At 44.9% G+C, this 12,161-nt stretch overlaps 1 protein-coding gene across 1 annotated transcript in view; it reads left to right on the forward strand.

The window, feature by feature from the left end:
* Positions 1–12,161, forward strand: part of dtx3la (deltex E3 ubiquitin ligase 3L a) — a 38,481-nt gene that overhangs the window by 11,222 nt on the left and 15,098 nt on the right. The window contains exons 2-3 of the mRNA XM_062379073.1: positions 1,290–1,372; positions 1,476–1,627. Of these exons, the coding sequence (XP_062235057.1) occupies positions 1,291–1,372; positions 1,476–1,627 (234 nt within the window). The 5' untranslated portion in view covers position 1,290. The remainder of the gene's footprint in view (positions 1–1,289; positions 1,373–1,475; positions 1,628–12,161) is intronic.

The raw sequence follows: 12,161 nt of genomic DNA on the forward strand, positions 1-12,161 counted from the left end.
TTTCAATCAAATTGACCCAAATTGTTTATGGAAAATATTCTTCACAGTTTCCCCATATAATAAGGGAAGATAGAGGAAGGAACATATGAACACAACAGCATTGACATGTGGTTGCCATTAGTACTGCATATATGTAATTCATTTAGGACTAGGATAGGGAATTATTTGAGAATACTGATTTAATTGTCATTATAGTATCTTATTTTAACGGCTATTTGAAGTGCACCATTTAAGGTGCTGGTAAACAACTGCTTAATTCATAAGCCCTTAATGACCGTAATGACCGTAGTGTCACATCAGAGAGTGAATCGACACAATCTACAACTTTCATGTGAATAGATACACCATCTTTTCTAAGTAGGGGAACATCAGTCTGCCTTCAAAACTACTCAGCATATCCACTTATAGTAAATAAGTAACCAATTAACTAAATGCAAATTCTGAGGCACGGTCGCATGCAAGGGCTGCCTGACCACAACTGTCACACTGACTTTTGTGAGTTTCTTTAACATCACTGCAATCCACTTAAAAGATCAAGAACAAGATTTATTTATTTGTCAAATGCACAACAATAACATTAAGCAGTCGCTGGCAGTGAAATGCTTGAGTCTCAGGTTCTCTTCTAACATTGCTCAAGTAATTACACACTATACAATAAAATAAGAGAAATAGTATAAAATAGAATATCAAAATAGGAAATAATGTATGTATATCTAAATATATATGAACAGCTGAGGAGAAAATAAACAACAGAAGTGCAAATATGCAAATATGTCACAGTGCTAGTTTGATGGAGTTATTGCAGTTCAGAGGAGTTTAAAAGTCTTATGGCCTGGGGGATGAAACTGTCTCTGAGCCTGGTGGTAAGGGCTCGGATGCTGCGGTACCGTCGGCCAGATGGCAGCAGGCAAAAATGTTTATGGCTGGGGTGAAAGGGGTCTTTAATAATCTGTCTGCTCTTCTTCCTGCACCGTTGGGTGTAGAGGTCCTCTATGGATGGTAGCGCTGTCCTGGTGATGTGCTGGGCAGACTTCACCACCCTACTTAAAGCCTTACGATTCAGGGCGGTGCAGCTGCCATACCAGGCGGTGATGCAGCCAGTCAGGATGCTCTCTATGGTGCATCTGTAGAAGTTGCAGAGAATCCTGGAGTCCATGTGGAGAGAATCCTGGAGTCCATGTGAAAATGTTGTGTTCTTCTAAATGTTCATTTTTGTATACTGAATACATTGAATTCAGTGAAACTTCTAATCTGCTTCCCCCTCTGTGTGTTTGTCTCCCGCTACACAGCATGGGTAGTGGCCAGAGCAGCGACAAGTTCCACTGTAACCGTTATCTGAATGGAGAGGGACCTCCATCACTGGTGCATCAAGGTTTTTCATAAATATGCACTCCTAGTTCTTTGTGTCTATTGAAATTTCATTATTATTATCAGTTCTGGATAATTCATATATAACTGGTCTGCTGTCCATGCAGCTAATGATGGGGTGAATAGAAAATACAACGTACTAAATGGCTACCAGCCAGAGGGCCAGATGACCTGTGTAATCCAAAACAGAGCCCTGCCAGGATTCCCTAATGAGAACACCATACAGATCAACTTCATGTTTCCAGATGGAATCCAGACAGTAAGTTTGGCTAAACCAATTTCTGTTTATTGTTTGAATTACAGTTGATCCTCTATCAAAATTTGTCAAATGAATGTTTGGCTTCTGGTTTGAGTCACTGGCTATATATACAAATGGACAACATGACAGCTCCCCAAAAGCTAAGCTTCAATTGTAACCTGGTGGCTGTCTGTAGTATAGGTCCCAAACCATGCTTAATGTGTGCTGAATGGATGAGACATGGGCCAAACTAAAAAGTTTAATAAATTGAGATAATTTTTTCTTATCAAATATAGTTTATATCATTTTCAGCACACCTCCCTACCTTCCATGAGGCTTCATTGAAAGTGAGGAAGGGAGAATAGAAGCTTAAAGACCCTATCACAGAACAGAGTATGTATCAATGACAACACATGCCATTGATTTGGTAAAATTCAGCAGGGAAAGGAGGTGCATGGTTGAGATGGGTTGTGAAGTAGCTATCCGTTAAAGCAAGAAGATTAAATCAGCTACACACAAATTGTGATTGGTGAATATGGCATTTACAAAAAATAAGTAATGATTGATAGATCATTTTTAAATAGAGAGTGCAACAGAGTGTGCGACATAGGCGCTGCCAAATCAATTAAAATGAGAAAATTAGCCAAACCACCATCTAATGTGGGCTGGTATAAAGTACTGCTGCAGTCAGTTGAGATACTGGACTGTGGCTAAGCTTTACTTCGTGACCTGCTTGAAGTAATGCTATACTCAATTTATTTTTAAGAGTGATGACAGACAGCTAAGAGAGGACTGACGACTGGTTGAGCTTGTGTTTTGGTCCAAATGACGCTACAGACATAAGATGGCAGTGTTGGTACCCTAGGTATTTTGGCTTAAGTTAAGTATTGTGGGTGCAATTGAAGACACAGGTTTCATCTTTAAACACAGTCTCTGGTTTGGTGATCAATTCCCCTAAATTCTCCCCAGATGATGATTACACTCTTATGTATGAGACTGTGTTTGGTGCATAAGCTGATCATAAGCTGAGGGACAGCAGGTCATTACCATAAACTGTATAGATAAATGGACGGAGGGTCTGTGACGTCACCCGTTGGTTTCTGCAGAGTGAGACTGAGGCTAGTAGGAGGTGTTCCCACCGCGCCATCTTGCCGGTGCTGACGCCTCCTAGTTCCTGGCTAACCAATCAATGGGAAAGGAAGAGGAGTGCGAGTGAAGAATGACAGTTGCAGAGCTGCCAACTCTCACGCTTTCGCCGTGTGACACACGCTTTTGCATGTTTTCACACGCACTCACTCCACACATCCAATTTCTCACGCCAAATAAAAACCAATCTTTGAAAATAAAAACTATGACTAAATCTATTTTAACTTGTTTACGAGACGTGACGAGACGAAAATAATGGTGTTTGACTCACGATAATATTTTTAAACATCCTATCAGGCTGTCATTAAGTACCAGGAGCGGGCGAGTGTGTGTGTCTGTGTTTGTGTGTGTGTATGCTCCCAGATAGCGCACTGGTCCGTTGGCTGGCTCCGCCCCCCGCCCCGCACACTCGCTCAGAGAGACACAGTGAAAGCAGAGCGCGTTCTCGTGGAGCAGCCTCTCAGTGACTCACTGCTTCTTAACTATGGAAAGCTTCTTAATCAGAGCAGAGGCTGCAGTTGGTTTCTATCGAGCCTCAGTTTCTGTGTTCGCCTCCAGTCTGACCTGCTCTCGCTTTTTTTTTTTATATTTCGCCAACTAAAACATATTTTTAAGCTATTAGGCTGCAGCTATATGTTTTTATGTATTTAAAAATAGGGTACTTCTTATTTCATACATTTTCCATAAATATGGGGAGGACTCAAATAGCCCTACATAGCTCTGCGTTTATTTTATTTCAAAGTGGTCTTACACTTCCCTGTGTATTGAGTTTGTTGATTTCCTTTGTTGTAACAGGTAAACATATCAATAAAATGTCAACAGTAATCTTTATTGTTGTTCTATAATTACATAAATGCAACAAACTATAGTTTAGTATAACTTTATATAAAACTTTCTTAGCTTTGTTATCAAATATGTTTTGCGGCTCCAGACAAATTTTATTTGGGGGAAGAGGGTCCATTGTCTCCTCATCTCATCTCATTTTCATCCGCTTATCCGGGGTCGGGTCGCGGGGGGAGCAGCTCAAGCAGGGGGCCCCAGACTTCCCTTTCCCGGGCCACATTGACCAACTCTGACGGGGGGATCCCGAGGCGTTCCCAGGCCAGTGTTGAGATATAATCTCTCCACCTAGTCCTGGGTCTTCCCCGAGGTCTCCTCCCCACTGGACGTGCCTGAAACACCTCCCAAGGAAGGCGCCCAGTGGGCATCCTTACCAGATGCCCGAACCACCTCAGCTGACTCCTTTCTAAGTAAAGGAGCAGCGGCTCTAATCCGAGTTCCTCACGGATGGCTGAGCTTCTCACCCTATCCCTAAGGGAGACGCCAGCCACCCTTCTGAGAAAACTCATCTCGGCCGCTTGTACCCGTGATCTCGTCCTTTCGGTCATCACCCAGCCCTCATGACCATAGGTGAGGATAGGAACGAAGATCGACTGGTAGATCGAGAGCTTTGCCTTGCGGCTCAGCTCTCTTTTCGTTACAACGGTGCGGTAAAGCGAACGCAATGCTGCTCCGATTCTCCGGCCAATCTCACGCTCCATAGTACCCTCACTCGCGAACAAGACCCCAAGGTACTTGAACTCCTTCACTTGGGCTAAGGACTCATTTCCTACCCGGAGTAAGCAATCCATCGGTTTCCTGCTAAGAGTCATGGCCTCAGATTTAGCGGTGCTGATCCTCATCCCAGCCGCTTCACACTCGGCCGCCAGCCGATCCAGTGAGTGCCGAAGGTCACAGGGCGATGATCCAATGAGGACCACGTCATCTGCAAAAAGCAGTGACGAGATCCTCAGACCACCGGACTGCAACCCCTCCCCACCACGACTATGCCTCGATATCCTGTCCATGTATATCACAAACAGGATTGGTGACAAGGCGCAGCCCTGGCGGAGACCAGCATCCACTGAGAACGAAACTGACTGGCTGCCGAGGACGCGAACACAGCTCTCGCTTTGGGAGTACAGGGATTGGATGGCCCTGAGGATAGACCCCCTTACCCCATACTCCCGCAGCACCTCCCACAGTTTCTCCCGGGGGACCTGGTCATACGCCTTCTCCAGATCCACAAAACACATGTAGACCGGATGGGCATACTCCCAGGCCCCCTCCAGGATCCTTGCGAGAGTGAAGAGCTGGTCCGTAGTTCCACGCCCGAGCGAAAACCGCATTGTTCCTCTTCAAGGGGAAGGAGGCTGAGAAGTGTGATGCCCCGGTAATTGGCACACACTCTCTGGTCCCCCTTTTTGAACAGGGGAACCACCACCCCGGTTTGCCACTCCTTTGGCACTGTACCCGACTCCCACGCGATGTTGAATAGGCGTGTCAACCATGACAGCCCCTCAACACCCAGAGCCTTTAGCATTTCTGGCCGGATCTCATCAATCCCTGGGGCCTTGTCACTGCGGAGATGTTTGACCACCTCAGTGACCTCCACCAGGGAAATTGACGATGAAACACCATCAACCTCGAGCTCTGCCTCCAACATAGAGGGCATGTTATTCGGATTCAGGAGTTCCTCAAAGTGTTCCTTCCAACGTCCGACAACCTCCTCAGTTGAGGTCAACAGAGTCCCATCCTTACTGTACACAGCTTGGATGGTTCCCCGTTTCCCCCTCCTGAGGTGCCGGATAGTCTTCCAGAAACACTTTGGTGCCGACCGAAAGTCCTTCTCCATGGCCTCTCCGAACTTCTCCCACACCCGCTGCTTAGCCTCCGACACGGCAGCAGCTGCAGCCCTTCGGGCCTGTCAACCCTGCAACCGAGTCAGGAGTCCTCCAGGATATCATATCCCGGAAGGCGTCCTTCTTCAATCGGACTGCTTCCCTGACCACCGGTGTCCACCACGGTGTCCGAGGGTTACCGCCCCTTGAGGAGCCTAAGACCCTGAGGCCACAGCTAGCCGCCGCAGCTTCAGCAATGGAGGCTTTGAACACCGCCCACTCCGGCTCAATGCCCCCAACCTCCACAGGAATGCCAGATAAACTCCGCCGGAGGTGTGAGTTGAAGATACCTAGGACGGGGGCCTCCTCCAGGCAATCCCAGTTCACCCGCACTACTCGTTTGGGCTTACCAGGTCTATCCGGAAATTTCCCCCACTCCCTGATCCAACTCACAACCAGATGGTGGTCGGTTGACAGTTCCGCCCCTCTCTTTACCCGAGTGTCCAAAACATGCGGCCTCAGATCAGATGACACGATCACAAAATCGATCATTGATCTTCGGCCTAGGGTACTCTGGTACCAGGTACACTTATGCGCACCCTTATGTTCGAACATGGTGTTTGTTATGGATAATCCATGGCTAGCACAGAAGTCCAATAACAAACGACCGCTCGGGTTCAGATCAGGGAGGCCGTTCCTCCCCACCACGCCTCTCCAGGTGTCTCCATCGTTGCCCACGTGGGCGTTGAAGTCACCCAGCAGAAGTACGGAGTCCCCTACTGGAGCCCCATACAGGACTCCATTCAGGGTCTCCAAGAAGGCAGAGTACTCTGAACTGCTGTTTGGTGCATACTCACAAACAACAGTCAGAGTTTTCCCCCCTACAACCCTTAGGCGCAGGGAGGCGACCCTCTCGTCTACCGGGGTAAACTCCAACACCGCGGCGCTCAGCCGGGGATTTATGAGTATCCCCACACCCGCCCGGCGCCTCACGCCCTTGGCAACTCCGGAGAAGAATAAAGTCCAACCCTTATCCAGGAGTACGGTACCAGAGCTGAGACTGTGCGTGGAGGTAAGCCCCACCAGATCTAACTGATAGCGCTCCACCTCCCTCACAAGCTCCGGTTCCTTTCCCCACAGCGAGGTGACGTTCCACGTCCCCAGAGCCAGCTTCTGCCGCCCGGGTCTGGTCCGTCGAGACCCCTGACCTTCGCTGCCACCCATGTGGCTGCGCACCCGACCCCAACGGGTCTTCCCACAGGTGTTGGGCCCATGAGATGAAGAGAGGGGGGGTGCCACGTAGTTTGTTCGGGCTATGCCCGACCGGGCTCCGTGGCAAACCCGGCCACCAGACGCTCGCCATCGAGCCCTCCGTCTGGGCCTAGCTCCAGACGGGGGCCCCGGGCTTCCTCCGGGCTGGGTCCCATCTCCTCTTGTGTCGATATTCATTGAGGGTTTTTGAACCATTCTTAGTCTGGCCCCTCACCTGAGACCACTCTGCCATGAGAGACCCTACCAGGAGCACAAGGCTCCAGACAACACAGCCCTCAGGTTCACAGGGACACGCAAACCTCTCCACACGATAAGGTGACATTTCAAGGAGAGGAGGTCCATTGTATTGCTTAAAAAGGCTACTGTTTAAGCATTAAGCACTTTATTTGTTGCACCTTTTTGAACGTGTGGTGGGAGGCTTTGATTAATGAAAATATTTCTCCCTAACTAATCTTGTGTAATTTTTTGCTGAACATAAATCATTAACTGCTCTTAAGAATACAATTATTAACAATATAGCTTAGGTTTCAGTTAAGAATTAGTTGAATACCATTGTAATCGAAATGTCAATCAATCTACCTTGGTCAAATCTTAAACAAAGGTCTATTAATTCAGCTATATTGTGGTACATAGAAAGTCATTGAGGCACAACAATAATTTTCTGGTTGAATGTTCAGCTCAAGTCTAGAAGGCCCTACAAGTCATGATCAGAGGAACATGGATCAGAATAAGTTCAGGTATTGCACATCTTTAGCATACCACCCAAAAATCCACTAGAATGCAGGAAATAACATCTACTTAAACCAAAATGTCCTGGGGGTGGACCTTCAGCTATGTCTTTGCTTCTTAGAATGTAACCAATGTTGTCCATCTCCAGTAGGCCGCCCCTATCAACGACTTCGGGCCCCAAAAAACACCAGAATGCACAACATGGATACAACGCCAAATTCCTATTCACTGATATTTGAGCCACCAACGTGTGTGGCTGCCTGCGCTACAAAATGTTGGTCACCCCCGACAAAATCTCACTCCAAGGTTTTTTGAAAAGTTGGCAGCTGTGAGACGGCAGCAGAGCTCTATTTGCCTGCTTTGCTTAGGCTACGGCTAACCGGCTACCGTCGACATGCTAGTCGCCGGTGCTAACGGCTAGCGCTCCCCAGCCGGATGGTCGCGACCTTTACCATGAACTAGAGGTAAGTAACCTTGGAACTATACAACAACAAAACCTATTGCTTAATCTGTCATCATAATCATATGCTAACATGCCTCAAATGTTTTTTAACATGTAATTGTTATAAAAGTTACAGTTTATTTAACACGTCTAATGAACAGATTGAAGCAAGTTAACTACAGAGTCGTGTGTTTGGTTGTGACCTGATTTTTTATTTTACTAAGTTAATTTCAATAAACTACATCTGTATTGTGCATGTTACGCTAACAATGTTTCACAAATATTCTGATACAGGCTGGTATATCCACCATTACTATTGCACCTCATTTATTTAGCCTATTATGGAATTTTAGAGTGAATTAGACAGTTTAGACAGTTCTCATATTAATTATATAATTATATTTTCACACTGAGGGAAGTGGAGAGACTTGTATTGGACTGTTATCAACAGCTCTGTGGGAGATTATCACCTTGAATATTACAGATGAGGTAGAAAGATATTTTATCTATTTGTAAAATGTTTTATTTATTCCAGTACTTATATCCAAAGCAACTTAAAATATGTGCATTTAACAATCAGGGTACAAACCCTGAGCCCAGTGCATCGGTTCTGTCTGACATCTGTGAAGCTTCATACACAACACAAAACATTCTTTAATAGTGAGTTTCTTCTTTTCATTAGATGAAGCACTGCAGCACCTAATGTCCTCAGCGGCAACATGGTGGAGATCGGCAGCTTCAGGCTGATCAACATGAGGACGACTGCACCAGCTTCATGTTTTCCTCCCTTAACTAAAGACGGCTTGCACCTGTTTAGAGTTGGCAGTCATTGCTAAGTGTCATGGATAATGGAGTTAATTTCTATATTCATTATGGTTAGTTAAAAAATTGACACTTATTAGAACAATGTTTTTTTTTGCTTTCTGATTTGATACACTTTACATAACAACCCAATGTTTTGTTTTTTTTCTTTGCCATAAGAGACAGAACATGGTCATCACAGCTGTGTCCTTCAGGCTCGTTCATCCCTAATAAAATGATAGGACACATACAAGTATGGCATTATTGTAGAGGAAGTGTTACTTATGAACAAAGTGTGTATCCTTATTTTCTGTGGATATTCAACTATGTATTTGAATATGCTTTTGGATTAAACTGTGCACTACCAAAACAATGAATGTACAGTACGGAGTTATTTCACATTAAAAGTATTGCTTATATTATTTAATCCAGTATGTAATATGTACAATACTTTGCTTGACTGTTTGTAAGTAATGAAAACAGGTCTGTATCTGGAGTCAGTGTTGAAGTGATGACTCAGTGTTCAGTCTGGTTGGATTCCAGTTGTGTCTCATGTTGGAATTCCTAGAGGAACATTCTGTAATGTTCTGTCATTTTAGTTTGATTTCAGTCTTTGTGTTTTCTGTTTCCTGTTTTATTTTGTAGTCTCTGTTCCTTGTGTGTTCGTGCTGTCTTAATTTCCTGTTTCTGATTGTCGTCCCAATCCTAATTTGTTTCGACTGTGTTTAATTGCCCCTGCCTTCCCTGTGTATTTAAGCCTCTGTTTCCCTTTGTCTGGTATCGGTTCGTTAGAAGTTGTTCCTCCACACGTTGTGAGATATGGTTTGTCTGTTCCTGCTGTCTTCTCCAGCTTCTCCTGCTTCCTCGTTCCCCGTTCCCCGTGCGATTTGTCACCAGTGTTACCTGTTAGTGTTCCTGTTTTGTTTTTGTCTTGTTTCAAGACTCTTTTTACATTAAATACCCTTTTCGTTATAACCTCTGCATCTGAGTCCATCTCCTCCACAAACCGTAACACAATCAACACAAATACACAGATATGTAAAGTCATACATGTGCAAGGTTAACTCCTTAACAGACTTTTACATGGTAACAATTCTATTATTCTATTCTAGTAAAGTTACACTTCCTATAATTTATTTATATTTAACACAATAATTCAGTGAAGACTGCCTGAGATTAACGATGTAAAAACTGAAGGTAGCAGACAAGTTTAGTTTTCACTGTAACACGTTACAACACACCAATACAGGTTTCAGTTGACCACAGTAAATCTGTTTCTGCAGAATAAGAATCTGTGTAACTTAGTCAAGTCAAATGGCATGTTGAGTGAAACAACTTTACATAACATTAGATATCTTACGGGCGGAGCTTATTCTCCGGACACACACAGTCTCCTGTCTCAGTTTAAAAGATTCATCATCATACTCTACTATTCTCTCTGCTGGGCGACCGGCTCATGTCGGTGTGTCAGTAATAACTCCTGTTCGCATCGCAATTACTGCTTGTATCTTGCCTCCGGGCAGGTACAGAGACACCGATACCTGCGAATCATTTCTAACATATCTAAATAAAAATACTAAACTTGACTTACCACAGAAACGGGAGCGCAGACTTCTTTAACTTGTCCGTCAGGAGAACAAGCAGAACATCCCACCATGTTATTCATCCGATGTGTGGAGGCGTTTCCACGGTCTCAGGTGGTGTTAACTGACCGGGCCTTGGCCTGTTAGCTCAGGTGAAGCCGAGCAGGCAGCAGGTTAGGAGTCGCAGTCGTCGCGCTGACTGTGACGTTGCGTGAATTTCAAACCTCCTGATCGCTTAAACAGGGGAGTTAGAAAAAAATTCACCCCCCTCAGAGTTGCATGAAGGAAGAGCCTCGCGATTGAGACTAAAACCAAATTTTGAACCATGCTGTTAACAGGTTTAATTCTGCTCTAAATTCGGGCTTTTATCCAGCCGTAGCGGCCACCCAGTGAACTTGCAGCTTTTGTCCTCATCTCTCAACCAAGGATTTGGCCCTTGGTCATAACTCAGTTTCAAGATAATTTTTTTTTAATTATATTTCAATCATACACAAGAAATTATAACAAGTTAAGTTTAGACATAAGGAGATCATTGAACAGAGTTTCACTGAAATGAACTCATAAAACCTGTGGGACACTATGGAGGCAATCACAAACATGACTCCAGCTAAACATTGTCTCAGTACCTCTGATAACCAGGAGAAAGCAGGTGAGCTGAGTGACTTTTATTTGATATTTGAAACTCAGCACTACTCCTTTGAACATAGGGATGTTTTAGAAACAATCGATGTAACTGAATAGGATGCAAGGCTGGTGATAAAACCCTCTAAAGTTGAATCACTTTTAAAACACACATGCACTAATTAGACCACAAGGTCAGGCGGTATCCTTGCATTCCTCTTCAAAATATTTGCAGAAGAGCTTTAACTTGCATGGTGCCCCATCTTCCAGAAAGATGTTGATTCACACAATACCAGAGTTTGTCATTTTAAGCCTTAGGTGCAGCACACAAGTCTAAACTGACTGAATGTGAAATCAGTGTGGAGAGCACTGACCACTGCTCGGGCCCTAACTAGGGCTACGTTGTAGCACTAACGGGCCCGAGCACAGGCAATTTCTAGTCGGTTGCGGTCGGGGAAGAGAGAGCGATCGATGACCAAGCGCACGTCTCTGCCTTGCATGCGTTTTAAGCTCTGCAGCAAGAATAAACGCTTCACTTCCTGTAGCCAGCAGGTGGCGCTATGATTTTAAGTCATGGTGTCTTTGTAGATGTCATCAGGTCGCGATTCTTGTCTTACATGTCTAGTTTGGAGTCGATGGGACCAAATATGTCTAAGATACAGACGCTCGTGTTTTGATGGCGTGTGATCAGACTTTGACTCCACGCCACGGTCAGACGGTGTGACGAAAAGTTGATTTTTTTGATAACTTGATGTCTTCTACTAAATCATGCTCTTGTTGGCATCTGTTCCTTGTTCCAAGTGGTTGGGGGCAATCAGTTTCATTTGCAGGCAGCAAATTTTCGTCTGTAATAGACAAATGACAGTAACTTTTAAAGCTGAATTTGTGTGACAAGCTGTATCATGTGAATTTTTTAACCGTTCAATAAATGCAGTGTTTTAAGCAGTGATGTATTACAGCAGTGTTGTTGCGCTCATATTCATCGTATGGCATCGTTCGTGATGGTGAGTCCTAATGTCAATAGATTTAACATATGCTACGGAGCCGCATGCAGCTCTTCAGCCCCTCTGCAGTGGCTCCCTGTAAAGTGCATGTTGTGCATATTGTTCTCGAACGGTGAACTTAACGAATCAGTTCTTTCACATGATGAACGTGAGTGAACGTAGCGTTCACGTTCACTTTCTTAAATAATCATATCAGGCCATCATGAAATACCAGGAGCGGGTGAATGTGTGTGTGTGTGGGTGCGTGCTCCCAGATAGTGGACACACACACAGAGCCGGGGCTCCGCCCCCCGCCCG

This window comes from Platichthys flesus, chromosome 21 (assembly GCF_949316205.1).
Source record: "Platichthys flesus chromosome 21, fPlaFle2.1, whole genome shotgun sequence".
NCBI classification, from domain to species: Eukaryota; Metazoa; Chordata; class Actinopteri; order Pleuronectiformes; family Pleuronectidae; genus Platichthys; species Platichthys flesus.